This window comes from Pantherophis guttatus, chromosome 1 (genome assembly GCF_059756535.1).
Source record: "Pantherophis guttatus breed Tessera chromosome 1, ASM5975653v1, whole genome shotgun sequence".
NCBI classification, from domain to species: Eukaryota; Metazoa; Chordata; class Lepidosauria; order Squamata; family Colubridae; genus Pantherophis; species Pantherophis guttatus.
The window spans coordinates 124,508,061-124,523,982 of record NC_142063.1 but is presented as its reverse complement, the minus strand read 5'-3'; the positions used below and the strand labels follow the sequence as shown (position 1 = coordinate 124,523,982).

The window sequence follows — 15,922 nt, the reverse complement described above, 5'->3', positions numbered from 1 at the left end:
TTAACATTGTTAGGTTGAGACTTTTAGAAGGAAGCTTCTTTTGGTGTGCATGAGCAGATTGGGAGAAAAGGGGCAGTTGTGTAGTTCTATCTTGTTACAAATAAATCAAGAAAAAGAACTTTATGCAGTTTTTCTCTCTCTGAGAGAGAGAGAGAGAGAGAGAGAGAGAGAGAGAGAGAGAGAGAGAGAGAGAGAGAGAGAGAGAGAGAGAGAGAGAGAATAATGTGTAGAGAATCATTAGAGCCACTGTTGATATAGTAGGTTACTGTTCCTGTATGTGATTCCTATTTTAAGTATTAACAAAATATACAGAATAAAATCATGACCAGTTAGAAAATACAAAGTGTTGATTATGGAATCAGAGTAGCTCCTTTGGATTCTCAAATATGAGACACGGTTTATTCTGGAAGAAGTGCACACAATGTGCGATACTTCAAATGTTGCGGAAACCTCAGTTGCCAGCTGTCCTAGCCAGCATGGCAGCCAATCATATGGGATACTAGGAGAATACTGACTTAGTATTGTGAGGGCTGCATACTGAATGCCCACTCTGGAGACTCTGCTCGTTGGATTTATCAAGCCTTATACCTGCATCCGAAGGAGCTGATTAACATGCAGGTCCCACAGGTGTTCATGTCAACATTCAGTCTTCAAACATGTGCACATGGAACTTTAAGCTTTACCAGCCCTTCCTGTCTGAACATTCTCATCCGAGTTGGTCTTTGACCCATCCCTTACTCAAACCATCCCTAAGTAATCTCTTCTTTATACATGGGAATGTAACAACTTCATCTACTTTATTAGAATTAATACATATAAATAAAAGACCCAATGTTCAGAAGGCTGAGAAACAAGGAAACATCTAAAGAATTTACTGTTCGGAAAGCCTTCAGATCTTGGAATTTCATAATCTCCTACTCATATTGGAGAGATTAAGGTTTAAGAACAGTTGGCAAACTATTTAGTTGCCAGATATTTGAGGGGGTGAGGAGGATCAGCTTTAATGGAGTAGTCTTTCTCCATAAATCATTGTGTAAAGAAATATGATTAAGTAGAAGAATTCCATGGTTTCAGCATTATTCACACAGCTTTGGAATCCTCTTATCCTATTTATATTGCTCATTTTCCCCCTGGGGAGGAATCCAAATTTCCAGTGCTGATTTCTCAGGAAAAGAGAATGTGTTGAATGCAGTGGTGTACCAGAGGAGATGGGGGTTAGTTGATGCAAAACTAACTTATGTTCTACATGTGTTGTAATGTCACGTGTTATGAGTGAAAGGCTTGCAGCATCAATATGCATACATTACTTTGATGAAAGAGGGTTACATGCAGGTGATCCTAAATCTACTTATTGAAGAGAGTCTTATACTGTTGAACTGTTAACCTAAGATTTGGGACAAATATTTTTAATCACAACAGACTGCACAAGCAGAGATGGACCAACAGTCTGGCTCATTTCTCCACTGCAGCATGATTTGATTTGTGCGCATTGTAATTGTCGTGATGCATCCATTCCTTGATCTAAGACAACGTATCAAAATAGCCAGACAAAGCATAGGTGGCTCACCCCCCCCCAAATTAATACTGGGGTGACAAGGCAATATGCAACTCAGAATTGCAAAATAAAGTATGCTTCTTCCAAACCTGATTTGCATTCCAAATTTTATTCTCCAGAGTCCTGGCCTCTAGCGACCTTATAATGGACACCTTACAGTGTCCAGTGTAATGTTCACAGCCACATTGTTCAGTAGGGTTGACCTTTTTTTTTTGGCCTACCCTTAATGCAAACTGTTCCTATTTACCAGTATTATGGAATATTTGACCCCGCTGACCCCAGGCAGGAGGCACAGTTGTGCAAGACACAATTTAATGAACACAGAGCATTGCTTTCTGATTTGATTTTGAAAGTGAGCATCAAGACAGTGAATGAAACGAAGCTGCTACACACACATTCTCATTCTCCCCTCTTGCCAGTTCCTCTAAATAGCATTCAACCGAAGTCCCAATTATGCCCACGTGGGTTCTTTGCACCCTGCAAACAGCTTATTGATTTCAAGGAAGTACAGACAAGTACAATTTCAGGGTCAGGACCTGATAGTTGTTGTTTGTACTGTCTAGGACACAGCTTGTTTATTTGGAACATTAATGCAGAGTCCCATTACGCCGAATTAAAGCTCTATTTTACTAAGACTCAGATGGGTGAGACTTCCTAAAAATATGACTCACTTACTTTAGAAGATTTCAATATCCACCTAAGACTTCTCCAAAAGCCCAAAGCTCTAGTACTAATAATCACTGAAACTATGACCACAGAGATCGTTTTATCATTTTAGACTTAGGGAGTGATCATAGTTAAAATAGAGATCTAAAATAGGGATCTCTATTTGGAAAGAGGCTGAATCGCTTAGGCTACCTGACTTCTATTTTTGGTGGGAAGAACCAAGGGAGGAGATAAGGTGAAAAAGAACTCCCTCCTACCGCTAAGAAGAAATAAAGCAAAAAAAAAAAAAAAAAAGACAAAATATTCCTTCTCTAAGGAAATACCCATAACACTGGTATGAAATTAAGATGTACTTCTAAGTAATTTCTAATATATTGCATACTTGATAATGAAACATCTTGGTAAGTCCTACTGTAGGTTTCTTTGGTTTTGGCTTAGCATGATCCCAGCCGCTGCAATTTGGAAAACCATAGTTTACACCCTAAGCATTATGAGTGAATCCAGCTAATAATATGTAGCACATCATAATTAAAACAGGGTTTATACAGTAACAGAATTCAACTGGAGCTCGGAAAAAAATCCCTCATTTTTGAATGGGAGGGAATTCAGATTCAGCCTTATCAATTTAGCCATATGCCTTGACTATTTTGGCTATTTATGATTGAACTACTAATGATGTTTGAAACGGAAGGTTGGAGAAAATAACTGGCCCAAATTATCCAGTGGATTTTGTGATTGAGTACAGACTTGAATCTGAGTGTCCCTGATCTCAGTCTCCCACCTCAATTGCTACCTAAAACATACTGGTTTTCACGCTGGATTGGATTTAGGCATAAATGTTTATTTATACATTCCAGAACATGTATGCTACCTCCAGTGGATGACTCTAGATTGTTCACAATATGGTAAAAATCACATACCACAATAAACAGTTAAACATTAAAATCAACAAAGTTAACACCAACCACATGACTTCTCAGCTAAGTAAATACTTTTTCATGGATTGGCTGCTAAATTGCATTCCCAGCCCCCACCCCCCCGCCATACCTTTAAAAGAACATGCTTTCTGAACTTTGAATTTTGATTTGGTCCCCCTTAAGCTCTCCCAGGGGAGATATTCTCAGCCCACCTTGGCTTCTGTGGAATAGAGGGGCAGACTCTTCCTGGGTCAGATGTCCCCAAAGATAACAATAATAATGTCTGAATGAAACATGAATTTCTTTGACAAAGGCACCAGGTTCGAATTTCTTGTATCTCAACAAAGTAATGCATAGAACAGGAATTATGATTTGAATGTGCAATTCAGGAAAGTCAAAGCTTAATATAGAACAAAGGTTCTTATCTTAAACTGTTTGACTCAATTACTCCTGTCCTCAGTCTCAAATAATATCATCACCAACCCAAGCCTCAAAACCCAGAATGTTGTTTTATTCAAGCATAGCAGTCCCAAACTGGATCCTCAACTCACAGACAAGCAATTAAACATTAGTCCATTAGACCTAGGATATGCTCAAATTACCCCTTGGGGGCTGATCTCCCCTGTTTAAGAACTGGTCTACTATAGAACATAACCAAAATTCTGCCCATTTACATATAAATAATGAATAGGAAGGAATAACTATAGGACTATAAATAAATTACAGAATCATTAAATTACAGAATCATTAAATCAATGACAGAATATTTGCATAGAAAAGGACTTATATGCAGTCTTACTATGGTATTTCGGAAGTCATTCTCTCTGAGTCTATTTAAGAGGTCTTGGGAATCCAAAGTTTCATTTAGGACCCTCTCCTCTTGTATTCTTTAATACACACTTAATCTGTTATTGTTATAATGGCAATAATTTATACTCCTGGAGCCCCACGAGGACTAGATCTGCACATTTTATTAAACCATGGCTTTTTGATCATTGTTATTAATAAAACCAGTTTGCTAGTCTGAAACATAGTAAGATGCAAACCTGGTTTATAGATCACAATGCCTGGGTTTGCAGAAGCAGCTACACTAGAATAGAATAGAATAGAATAGAATAGAATAGAATAGAATAGAATAGAATAGAATAGAATAGAATAGAATAGAATATTCTTTATTGGCCAAGTGTGATTGGACACACAAGGAATTTGTCTTGGTGCATATGCTCTTGGTGTACATAAAAGAAAAGATACATTTGTCAAGAATCATAAGGTACAACACTTAATGATAGTCATAGAGAACAAATAAGCAATCAAATCATATTAGGAAACAGTCAATATAAATCTTAAGGATACCAGCAATAAGGTTACAGTCATACAGTCATAAGTGGGAGGAGATGGGTGATAGGAATGATGAGAAGACTGATAGTAATGCAGACTTAGTAAATAGTTTGACAGTGGTGAGAGAATTATTTGTTTAGCAGAGTGATGGCGTTCGGGAAAAAACACTAGAATGAAGCAAGCCATTTTACCGTATGTGACTTGTATACTCCACCATCTATTTCCCGTCCCTTAGAATAACATTCAATATTTTACATGGTGAAAGCGTGTAACGCAAAACACACAACAATAGCATCAATAACTTTCCTTCTTCCAACTCCCTACGAGTTTGCTTACTAAGATTCATAATAAGATGTACTCAGCATGAGTTAATGGAGAAGCGTGAAAAATATACTGAATCTTATCTCTTCATAATACAAACACAGAATTCATCTCCTTTTTGCCGTTCCCAACACTTTGCACCACCAAGAGCCAAGGAAGAAAGAACATTTCCAGCGTTCTTTTAGTATTATGTCAACACGGATTCAGTGACAGTTTGCAAGTTGAACACATCTGCTGAGAATTTGGAGGGTGTAAATCCCTGCATAATTCATTACATGGTGTATGGCAATTGCATGCTTTTTTTATTTTTATTTTTTTAACCACACTTTCCAGGCGCAGCACCCTTCACACTGTGCTGCACTATCACAAACAGGCTGAAATGCATTTAACAGCCTGATGACAACTTGCCCACCCTGGATCCAACAGCCCCACAGGTGACGAAAGCACACAGATTTGACAGAACACGACGTTCTCCCTTGTGAAATGAAAGTTGTCTTGGTGCTGGAAAGTTGTCACATGTAAAGCAAACCCCCCCCCCAGTGTTGCAAGCTAGCTATGTGGCAAAGGTATCACATGATCATGTTCAAGAGCCAAGTTGCAGGCAACCTCTGGAGAAGCAAAGTTCATCCTGAGACGAGAAGATTTGCTTTCATTTCTTAAAATGTTCAGCTAGGCTGGCTATGCTAGGTTCACAACTGGTCCACAAATGCACAAGAATCATGTCGGTACCTTCAGGAATAACAGATAACCGTGGCGTAAGGATTAGGGCTCCACTATGTCAGAGGATCTTCAGAGGATCAGTTTTGCTTCTTTTATATATCATTAACCATAGAAGTAGAATAGAATAGAAATATCTATTCTATAGATATTTCATAGAATAATCATAGAAATATCTGACTTTTCAATTGTCTGTAATCAGCATTAACTTTTCCCTTAAACTTACAGCAAGAAATCGAATGGCTTGACCTTCTACCACCAACTCTTTACCTGCATAAATCCTAATCCCCTCATTTGACTAAATTTGTAAGGATTTGACCAGCTTACTCTCATCAGCTTGCCACTTGTTAGGCATATATATATATATATATTTTCTTCCCAAGTCTATTCTTCTCCCTTCGCACCTGAGCAGGTTCAGATTTTCAGTCTCCTGCCCAAGTTCCAAACCTAGTCATCATACGAACCACCATGGATTAAAATGACCGTTCTTGAATTCGAATTTGTTTTTATGCCACGAAGCGCCGTTTCGAAAGGCTGATTATTATTATTATTATTATTTGCATCTTTACAGCCAGCGCGCTCCCCTCCGAGGCTTTGTCCTCTGAGGCACTATTGCATAGGGGTCTCTCTCTCTCTCTTTCTTTCTCTCTCTCTCTAAAAACAAATGCCTTTTCTCGAAAAAGTGCAGCTCGAAAGATCGGCATTGCCCAGCACCGGTGGCCGAAATGGGGTTGCCTCGAGAATACTGCGGAAGGCATCACGCTTACGGGAGAGTAAGCGCAGGAATGCGCGTGAAAAGAGAGAGGGGGGAAGAAGAGGGAGGAGGGGAGAGGGAGGGAGGGAGATAAAGAGGGGTGAGAGGGGAAGAAGGATATGGGGAGAGGGAGGCATGGAGATAGGGGGAGAGAAAGAGAGGGGGGAGGGGAAGAGGGATATGGGGAGAGGGAGGGAGGGGAAAAGGGGGAGAGGGAGGGAGGCAGAGAGGGAGAGAAAGAGAGGTGGGAGAGGGGAAAAGGGATATGGGGAGAGGGAGGAAGGGAAAAAGGGGGAGAGGGAGGGAGGCAGAGAGGGGGAGAGAAAGAGAGGGGGAGGGAAGAGGGATATGGGGAGAGGGAGGGAGGGGAAAAGGGGGAGAGGGAGGGAGGCAGAGAGGGGGAGAGAAAGAGAGGGGGGAGAGGGGAAGAGGGATATGGGGAGAGGGAGGGAGGGGAAAAGGGAGAGAGGGAGAGGGGAGAGAGGATCAACTCGCAAGCTCGAAGACTTATTTCCGAAAGAAGTTGCGGAAGAGTTGCGAAATGTAGGTTTTCTTAGATTTCTCAAGATCGTACCAGAGTTGAAGAGGGAAAAAAAAAAAAAAAGGGAAACAAAGTGCAAGGGGAGAAGCAGAGAGGCAGTTTACACGAGCAGGACGGACGCGAGCGAAGTTCTTTCATGTCACAGCGCGTGTTACTCACCCTCGCTTTGGCCAAGCTTGCTTGCCGGTCCCAGGGACGAGCCCCCGCCTAGCTCCAGCGGGCGCCTCTTTCTTCTAAATCGCATCCATCCCTTCGGAGAAGCCCAGAAAAGATGCCCATTTTTCTCTCCCCCGCGGTCGCCGCTCACTCCTCCCCTTCTCCCTCCCTCCCTCCTCCTCCTCCTCCTCTCCTTTAGGTCCAATCAGCCTTGCTGGCTTCTCTTAAAGCCGCAGCATCCTCGGCTCAGCAAGAAGCGCTCTGCAAATTGTAGCCCAAGGCTGTTTATCCATAACGCCGCGCCCCCCAAGAACGGGGTACGGGAGGCGGGAGGAGGGGGGGGGAATAGATTGGTTTTCTTTTCCGAGCGGGCTTATTGTAAAGGAGGGAGGAGGCGATGGTGCTTTGGGCATTAGTGAATTACATGATTCCCTCCGTCCCTCTCTTTACCCCCCCCCCCACGGGACCCACAAAAGAGCAGATCGTCCTCTTTTGAAGAAAATGGTTCAGTCCTGCCTGCCCGATTTTAAGATGGATTTCACGAGCTTTGCAGCTTCGGAGGCGATTTGGGTTCTTTGTTCAAAGGAGCCCCCTCTTTGGTTGTTGGTACGTGGGCTGGGTGAAGGCTTTTGTCAAGCAGGGTTTGTAAGCGAGGGACATCTGCTTTTCTTCTAAGGTGAGGCGCAACCTTTGCGTTGATAAGATGCGGTGATTGCCTGGCCATCCTGCCTTAATGATCAGGAAGGATATTAATGAAGGCCAAAGAGTAACACCGAAGCCAAATATTCACAGCTCTGCTCTGTTGAAGTTGGCGTTATTGTTCCAAATCAGGGTTTTATTTCAGGCTGGGAATCTAGCACGAACGTCCTATCCTTAATTTCTTTTGTACAGGTAGTCCTCAATTTATGACCACAATTGACCCCAATATTTATGTTGCTAAGTGAGAAATTTGTTAAATGGGCTTTGCCCCATTTTATGACTTTTTTTGGCCACATTTGTTAAGTGAATCACTTCAGTTGTTAAGTTAGTAACATGGTTGTTAAGTAAATCTGGTTTTCCCCATTGATGTTGCCTGTTAGAAGGTTGTAAAAGGTGATTATATGACCCCAGGACACTACACCCGTCATAAATGTGAGTCAGTGGTCAAGCATCTGAATGTAAATCATGTGACCAAGGGGATGCTGCAACAGTCATAAGTGTAAAAAAATGGACATAAGTCACTTTTTTCAGTGTTGTTGTAACTTCAAATGGTCACTAAGTGAACAGTTGTAAGTCGATGACTGCCTGTATTATAAAAGAAGAGTGTGGGAACGATTGAAGTTGAAGTCTAGGCACTTTTCTCCTTACCAGGAAACAAAGATTTTTTTTTCGGTTTCTTGCTATGAGGCTACTAATGAGGAAGAAGCAATGGGGTTATAATAAAATTTTATTTGGTTTATGGCACTGGGATTATCCATTTAATGTCTCTTTAAATACCTAATTTAAATGATATCCTAACCATGATCTTATGAAATGGCCTTAGATATGACAACAATATATTATTCACCTAATTCCCCATCATGTGAGAATAATGCTAATGGCCTAACTGTGGGGCTAATTATCAGTAGCTACTCCTCATAAACTTATATAAACAAGTGGAAGCACTCAATCAACCAATTTCTTTTAAAAAAAAACCTGGATATGATAACATTAGGAAATCTCTGAAATATAGACTAGACTGGGAAGCTGGAAAAAAAAACCTCTGAAAGATGGTGATAGGAATTACACTATTGCCAAGAAAATCATCTTAATATAATCTGTGAAAGAACTCACCTTGACCTGAGGCCTGATCTTATACTACCTATTAAATGGGAAGACATCATGCTAAATCAATTATATGGTATGTTTGGTTTGGGTCAATATACTATGTTTTAAAATAATGGTATGATAATGGACGGTTTAGTATGATATTTGAATCCAGCCAATTGTGGCTTATTAAACACAGTAATGTCAGAGCTTATGAATGCTTCCAGATAAAATTTCTAGGCTTTCTGTGGTAGTTATAGTCAATCTAAGTGAAATACAGAATTAAAAACCTCTTGATGTCACATGCAGAGAATTAGGACTATATGTTAAGTGCCAGTTAAGAAGATTTATTGCTTAAGTCTATACACAAGAATCTAGTCAAGTAATAGTCAGTACTAAATTGGCCAACCATTAAATTAGATAAGAGTCAACAGAATTCAAGGGGGCTGGAGTTGGACCACTTGTGGGAACATAGTTTTCTAGGCTTGTTCCTCTCTTGACTCTGCCTCTGTTTCTTCCTCTTCTTCTATACTTGGTAGACTGTGGCACAACAATTTTCAAAAAGAATGTTGCTACTTGGCTTTAATGACATTATACTTTAGGGAAGTTGATCTGGTGTCTGATTACCTTCACATATTTAGACCACGGTCTTAACTCAGCTTGTCACTAGTTCATTAACCCAAAGGCTGAAACACTGATATCTTTTCATTCCATTGATTCAAAAGCCTCTAGTGCAGGGGTAACAAACTCAAGGCCCGTGGTCTGAATCCAGCCTGCGGGGTGCTGAGATCTGGCCCACGGGACCTCCCTGGATACAGCAAAGGACCGGCCCATGGTGCCTCTGTCAGTGAAAATGGAGCTCAGGAGGGCTGCGTGCTGCCTTCCAGGCTTTGTTTTTAGCTGTGATGGCCTCCTGCAGCCCTCTGTCAGCAAAAACAGAGCTGTGGGGTGGGGGCACAAAGCCCCCCAAGCTTTGTTTTCACTGGCAGAGGCTGCAGGAGACTGTTGGGGCTGAAAACGGGACCCAGGCGCCCGTTTTTGCTGGTAAAGCACTCAGGCTACCACAGGCACCTCCAACATGAGTGATGTCATGGTGGCCCAGTGGTGGGTTGTCCCCGGTTCGCACCGGTTCTATAGAACCGGTAGTAAAACCGGCGGGAGGCTCCGCCCACCGACCCCGACATCACCAAAATTCTTCTGTGCATGCGCAGAAGAGCGCATGCGTGGCCCCGCTGCAAACCGTTAGTAAAAGTAAGTAGAACCCACTCCTGTGGTAGCCATGCCCCCTGTCCATGCCCATCCCAGTCCATTGAGTTCAAACACAACCCTGATGCAGCCCTCAATGAAATCAAGTTTGACACCCCTGCTTTAGCGAGTTGAAACTGAAGAGTGTTAGATTATGCAACTAAGCATAACATTTATGAAATAAAAACACATTTTATTATAAAACAGAACTATTTTTTTGCCCTTTCCCTGTGGCAGAGAACTAATAGGGCAGCATTTCTCATTTCATGAGAACACCAATATTTGGTTTGATTGTTGTGGAATAGCAACATAAAATCTTTGAACTTAATCATCTGAAACTTGGCAGAATCTGTCTCCTCGGAAGATGCAGCAATGCCTGAAAATTATTTCCAATTCTGGCAAGAAATAAAAAAAATACATACAGTATATTGGCAGTTCTCAAAGGGGGAAAATGTTTTGTCTTCAATTTGGCACAGGCCACCCTCTTATAAGAAGCTGCAATTAGTGCAAATTTAGTTCAGCTTCAGATTTTAATGGAAAGCAGGCTAAAATGGATTAAATAAATACATTCTGCCCTACAAGAATAAGGGGAAAAAAAAAGGAATTGGCATTTGGTTTTTCCAGTTAAAATTAATTGAGAAGCCTGAGAATTTGGGGCCTTCAAGTCAAACTTGAGCTAAGACTCACCACTCTTAACACTGTCTCTGGTGGAAGATGGCCAGATTGGGCAGGAGATGTAAGAATGTATGGAATGCTGATGCTGATTGAAGACAGCTTCTGAGGGCAGGTCCTGAGTGCTGGTTGAACAACAGCCTTGATGGGGAGCTCTCCAGAGTTCAAGCTTCAGGTGACATCAGGAGTGCATATCTGTCACATGTCCTAAAAGGTGCTTTTCCAAAAGGCAACTGAGCTTTCTTGTTGTTTTTTTTCCCCCTTGAAAATGTTTTGCTTCTCATGCAAGAAGGTTCTGAAGAAGTGAAGGAGCTTCTTGGATGAGAAGTGAAATGTTTTCAAGGAAAAACAAGAAAATCCAGTTGCCTTTTGGAAAAGCACCCTTGGGACAAACATGGCCTAGATAAGGGGTGTCAAACTGGGGCCCTGCATGCCGGATGTGTCACACGCAGGCCATGCCCACCCCAGCTCTGCGAAGGGGAAAAATGTCACGATACATCACATGACGGCAACGTGGCACCGCGAGTTTGACACCCATGACCTAGATGATTGAGAATCTGCATAAACATATGTGCCACACCCTTTGCATCCAGAGGTGCATTCCCTTGCCAGGAAGGTCTGCTATAAGAGCCTCAACCCTCTTGCCTTCAGCCTGTGCCTTTCTTTCCCAAAGTGGCCATATTGTCTTGTGCCCTGAACAATGCCATCCTGGCTGGATCCCCCTTTGGCTGGACTGGGTGGAGGATGCCTTGAAGTTAAGGACACACAGGGAAACCTGCTCTCCCAATTATTCTGTCCCCCTCTGCCTTGTTGCTAGCAAGCTCCTCCCCATGCTTCCCCAGAAATGGCGGAGGTGAAGCTGACCCAAACTTTGCAGCTGTGTTTTAGGCTACAACAGAATGGCCATATTGGGAAAAATGGACAGGAAGCAAATAGCCAACCTGCTGAAGTAGAGCATGCACTTCCTGACAATGTGGAGAATAGAATACAGTCTCTGCCTTCTGGGAATGAAAATGTTTTCTGAAAATAATCAGAGATTATTTGGTCTTGGCCTAAATTGCAACAGTGCCTTGATGTGCCTTTTGATCAGTTTTACTGCTGTAGATTTTGTACTTTATTTACAGTTTATGTATATAGGCTTGTCTAAAAGACATCTATTGTTTCCCTCCTTTAAATAAGTGTAATTTATCCTTGGATATTCCCAGAGGAATAGCCATTGGAATCAGAGGTGGAATTCATATACTGTAGCTACCATTTCTCCCAGCACCAGAAATGTGAGCACCCGTGCATACATGCAGCATCATAAAACATGGCAATTCATTTGTGCGTGCCATCCACACATGCATGCGGTGTCACAAAACACGGCAATTTGCTTGCATGTGCCATCTGCGCATGCGTGCAACATCAAAAACACAGCAATATAGGACAGGATTGCGCCCGGGTGGGTGGGCCTGGTCGCAACTACCAGTTCACCTGAATTGGTTCGAACCGGCTGAATCCCACCTCTGATTGGAATAAAGTTCAACTCTGATAGGAACTTGGTAGGTATAAGGGGACAGCATAGCTGATTTTATATAAATGGTCAATTTAAGAAAAGAAACCGCAGGTTGTTGTTTTTTCTTCACTACGTTTTATGTAGGCCTGTTGCTAAAGAATCAGATAAACGTCCAACTCTTTGAAAATCTTCATTTATATAATTTATGTAATATTATTTCTTTTCTTTTTTTTGGAAAAGTTTTTTCATTTTTATTTCTTATACACATAATATAAAATGTACATTTCCTTATACATAATTAATCATACATATACATGTTTTCCTTAAAGCATTAAAATAAGGCATTTTAATTACATTCGGAGTTGCTCTTCTACCCTTTCTTCCCTCATTTCGCAACAAACCTTCTTCTCCTCCTTTCTTTCCCTTCTTTCCCTCCTCTCCTCTCCTACTTTCTCCTTCCTCCTCTCCTACCTCATCCTACTTCCCCTTCCTTTCCCCCACTCCTCTCTTCTTTTCCTCCTTCTCACCTTCTCTCCTGTCCCCTACCCTAATATTATTTCTTAAGCACCTGAAAAAAGATAGAAAAAGAGGGAGAAATTCTATAATGCTTTTAAATAGAACAGCAAAAATATACACATCCCTCCACAACTAATAGTATAATATTACATTATTATGGATTTCATTCCTTGGTGGAAGAGAACATTGTGACAATTAGTTGGCAGTTTTTAAGAGCAGAGACCTATCAGATAATGTTTCAAGTAGAGTGCAGAAAAATATTTTCCTGATTTAGACTGTGAAATGTTCGAGTTCTTAATGCTAAAATCATTTGCTTCTGGTTGACATAAACCTAATGGATGAAGAGCTACTTGGGAACTTAAAACATTTTGTTTTCCATGTTCCATTAGGTAACTTCCATGAATTCTGTGACCCAAGATCCTGACGTACACAGGAATGAACCAAGACATCCAAAGCAAAACATAGTAACTAAAGCAGGCCACATAATTTGGCCTTAATGCAGATATGACACCATTTCCTCTTTCTAAAATATAGCTATAATAAATCATATTTCACTCTTCTTTCATAATAGCTCAAATAGGCAGTCTAATACAGCTGCCTCACTGTCTAGTGGTAGGGCTGGCATATTAAATATAGGTTTTATATGTAAGCTACATGTACAAAAAAAAAAAAAGGAACATCAAAAAATAATGTGTGAACCAGTTTTGATTCTAGACCTTTCCCCTCTACAAGACAAGCTTCATTTTTCCAGCTAAGCACATTGAACGTTGAGAGAGGAAGAAAACATGAGAAATATCCCAAGAGATTCTTAATTGCAATAATATGTTTGATTTGCTTCAATCTTCTTCCATTTAAAGTCTGAAAGCCTTAGCTGGACTGGAACATAGTTTGTAGTGTTAGGGGAATCACATTAGATGATGAAGTGAATAGCAAGACAAAAATGATGTGGAAATTAATGAGAGAGAAAGTGCAGACTGATGTTTGATGTAGCACGGCAATTATATTTCCAAGAGATTTGCTTGCATACTATTCAGTTAACCTCATGAGCGCAGAAATAATTTTATGCAAGAGTGAGAGACTCTGATGCATATTTAGAGCAGGTCCAAGGATATACGCAAAAATTACACTCTTGGATTTGCTTCAGCAAATGTTAAGAAAGTTCCAAAAATATTTCAATGAAGTAGCTATTTAAGAGTCTACATAAAATGGAAAAAAATATTTTTGTTTTGAGATCAGAACAAACAACCCGCTTGTTTGTTCTCTCCAAGCATTTAAAGTTGACTATTTGTTGGAACAAAGTTGAACATGACTTGTGTTTTCTGGATTCCATATAGAACAAAACTCAACTTGTTTTGAGTGTTCTGGTCATAAGAAAAGGAACTTCTCCCCTTATAAGCAAGGTTGTAATTCCTGTTACTTACCATAAGCTAAATAGCCTAATTTCAAATAATACATGAAACTTCAAATATAAAATTTAAGGTTAACGCTAACCAAGTAAAACATGTTTGTGGTCACAGTCTTTTCAAGTGATGAGCTAACGTGATTGCAACCCAGTTGAGAGCGACTTTGAGAGACATCATTCGGCTATCATCACTGTCATTTATGGATGAAAAGAAGGTGGATAGTAAAAGTCTGGATGGTGAATCAGGGACTAGTCCTCAGTCCTCCTCTTGTGACAAGACTGAAAAGGTCAGCAGAAGGAATTCATCTAAATTCTAGAAGGAGACGAGTTGTCTCACTAAATCTGTATTAGATGTGAGTGATGGATATCATCATTTCACCTACCCTAGTAAAAAGGTTTCTCATTGGGGATATTGGTTGCTGTGAAGAGACAAATTTGGATAAATCTAAGATGGAATCTAAGTCCTCCTGCAAGTCCCTTGGACTCAGGGCCGGATTTTCCTATAGGCTAACTAGGCTTCAGCCTAGGGCCTCAAGATCAAGAGGGGCCTACATTCAAATTGTTAACAAAATTAAAATTACACTTTCACTATAGGTGAAAGGGCCTCATAAGTGGAATAGCCTAGGGCCTCTTTTCATCTAAATCCGGCCCTGCTTGGACTGCAAGGCGATCAAACCGGTCAGTCCTTGAGGACATCAACCCTGACTGCTCTTTAGAAGGCAGATCCTGAAGATGAAACTCAAATACTTTGGCCACCTAATGAGAAGGAAGAACTCACTGGAGAAGAGCCTAATGCTGGGAAAGATTGAGGGCAAAAGAAGAAGGGGACGACAGAGAATGGGGTGGCTGGATGGAGTCGCTGAAGCAATAGACATGAGCTTAAATGGACTCCAGAGGATGGTAGAAGACAGGAAGGCCTGAAGGAACGTTGTCCATGGGGTCACGATGGGTCAGACACGACTTCGCAACTAACAACAACAACAATATGGAATAGAAATTCAATAACAACACTGTAGAATGACAGCCAATAAGCACTGTGAATTCACTGTGATGAACATTTTTTTTCAACTGCATTATATTTGCGAACCTCAGGCATGTTACTTACCTTTTTAGAAAATTTCTCGGTATGATGAAGACAGACAATTACTGGTCGTAAAAAGTGAAACTGCTTTTTTGCTGTTGTTTCGTCTTCTTGTTCAAGAAAGCATATGAAATTTATATTGGAAAATGATATGCCACTCCTATATATGGTCATTGCACTGATTCCAGGTTTGTTTCCAGCTATACTTCAAATTGTCACTTTGACTTTGGAACTGGATTTTTACAAGACTGTCTCTCCCATCAACATCTGATCCATCCTGTGGCTTCTTGCAGGGAAGGATTAATGGGGTTCTAAAACTGAAAGAAGAGAGCTATTCTAGGAATAGAAGAAAAAAGGTTTGAACTCTTATTTATTTATTTGTTGGATTTCTCCCCATAAACAGTAAGAGAGTCTTTGTGGTTTACAATAAACCCACAATGCAATAAAATATCTCCAATTGGAAATATATGGGGACAACAACATAACACAAATCACTTTGCAAGCAGAACTCTACAACTACCAAATGTCAATTTATCCCTCAAAGGCTCAATTTTTAACAGATTGCAGAAAGACAGAAATGTAAGGAATTACTAAATTTAGGAATGTGTGTGTGTGTGTGTGTGTGTGTGTGTGAAGCCTATTCCAAAGGGCCTTGGTAGTACAGTGGTCTAAAGCACCCTGTTATTAACACAGCTGCCTGCAATTACTGCAGGTTCGAATCTTACCAAACTCAAGGTTGACTCAGCCTTCCATCCTTTCTA

At 40.8% G+C, this 15,922-nt stretch overlaps 1 protein-coding gene and 1 long non-coding RNA gene across 3 annotated transcripts in view; one reads left to right on the top strand and one right to left on the bottom strand.

The window, feature by feature from the left end:
- MRAS (muscle RAS oncogene homolog) overlaps positions 1-7,151 on the bottom strand; it is a 56,403-nt gene extending 49,252 nt beyond the window's left edge. Inside the window, exon 1 of one of the 2 annotated variants that reach the window (XM_034422194.3) lies at positions 6,969-7,151. Coding sequence is in view for 1 of the 2 variants with exons in the window: in XM_034422201.3 (XP_034278092.1) it covers positions 6,969-7,053 (85 nt within the window). In the remaining variant the exon portion in view is untranslated. The remainder of the gene's footprint in view (positions 1-6,968) is intronic. The other variant, XM_034422201.3, reaches the window with a different exon arrangement.
- A 155-nt stretch (positions 7,152-7,306) lies between these two features.
- On the top strand, positions 7,307-13,237 carry LOC117674611 (uncharacterized). The gene is made up of 2 exons (XR_004593908.2): positions 7,307-7,641; positions 13,068-13,237. It is a non-coding gene; the product is annotated as an uncharacterized LOC117674611 (long non-coding RNA).
- The last annotated feature ends 2,685 nt before the right edge of the window (positions 13,238-15,922 follow it).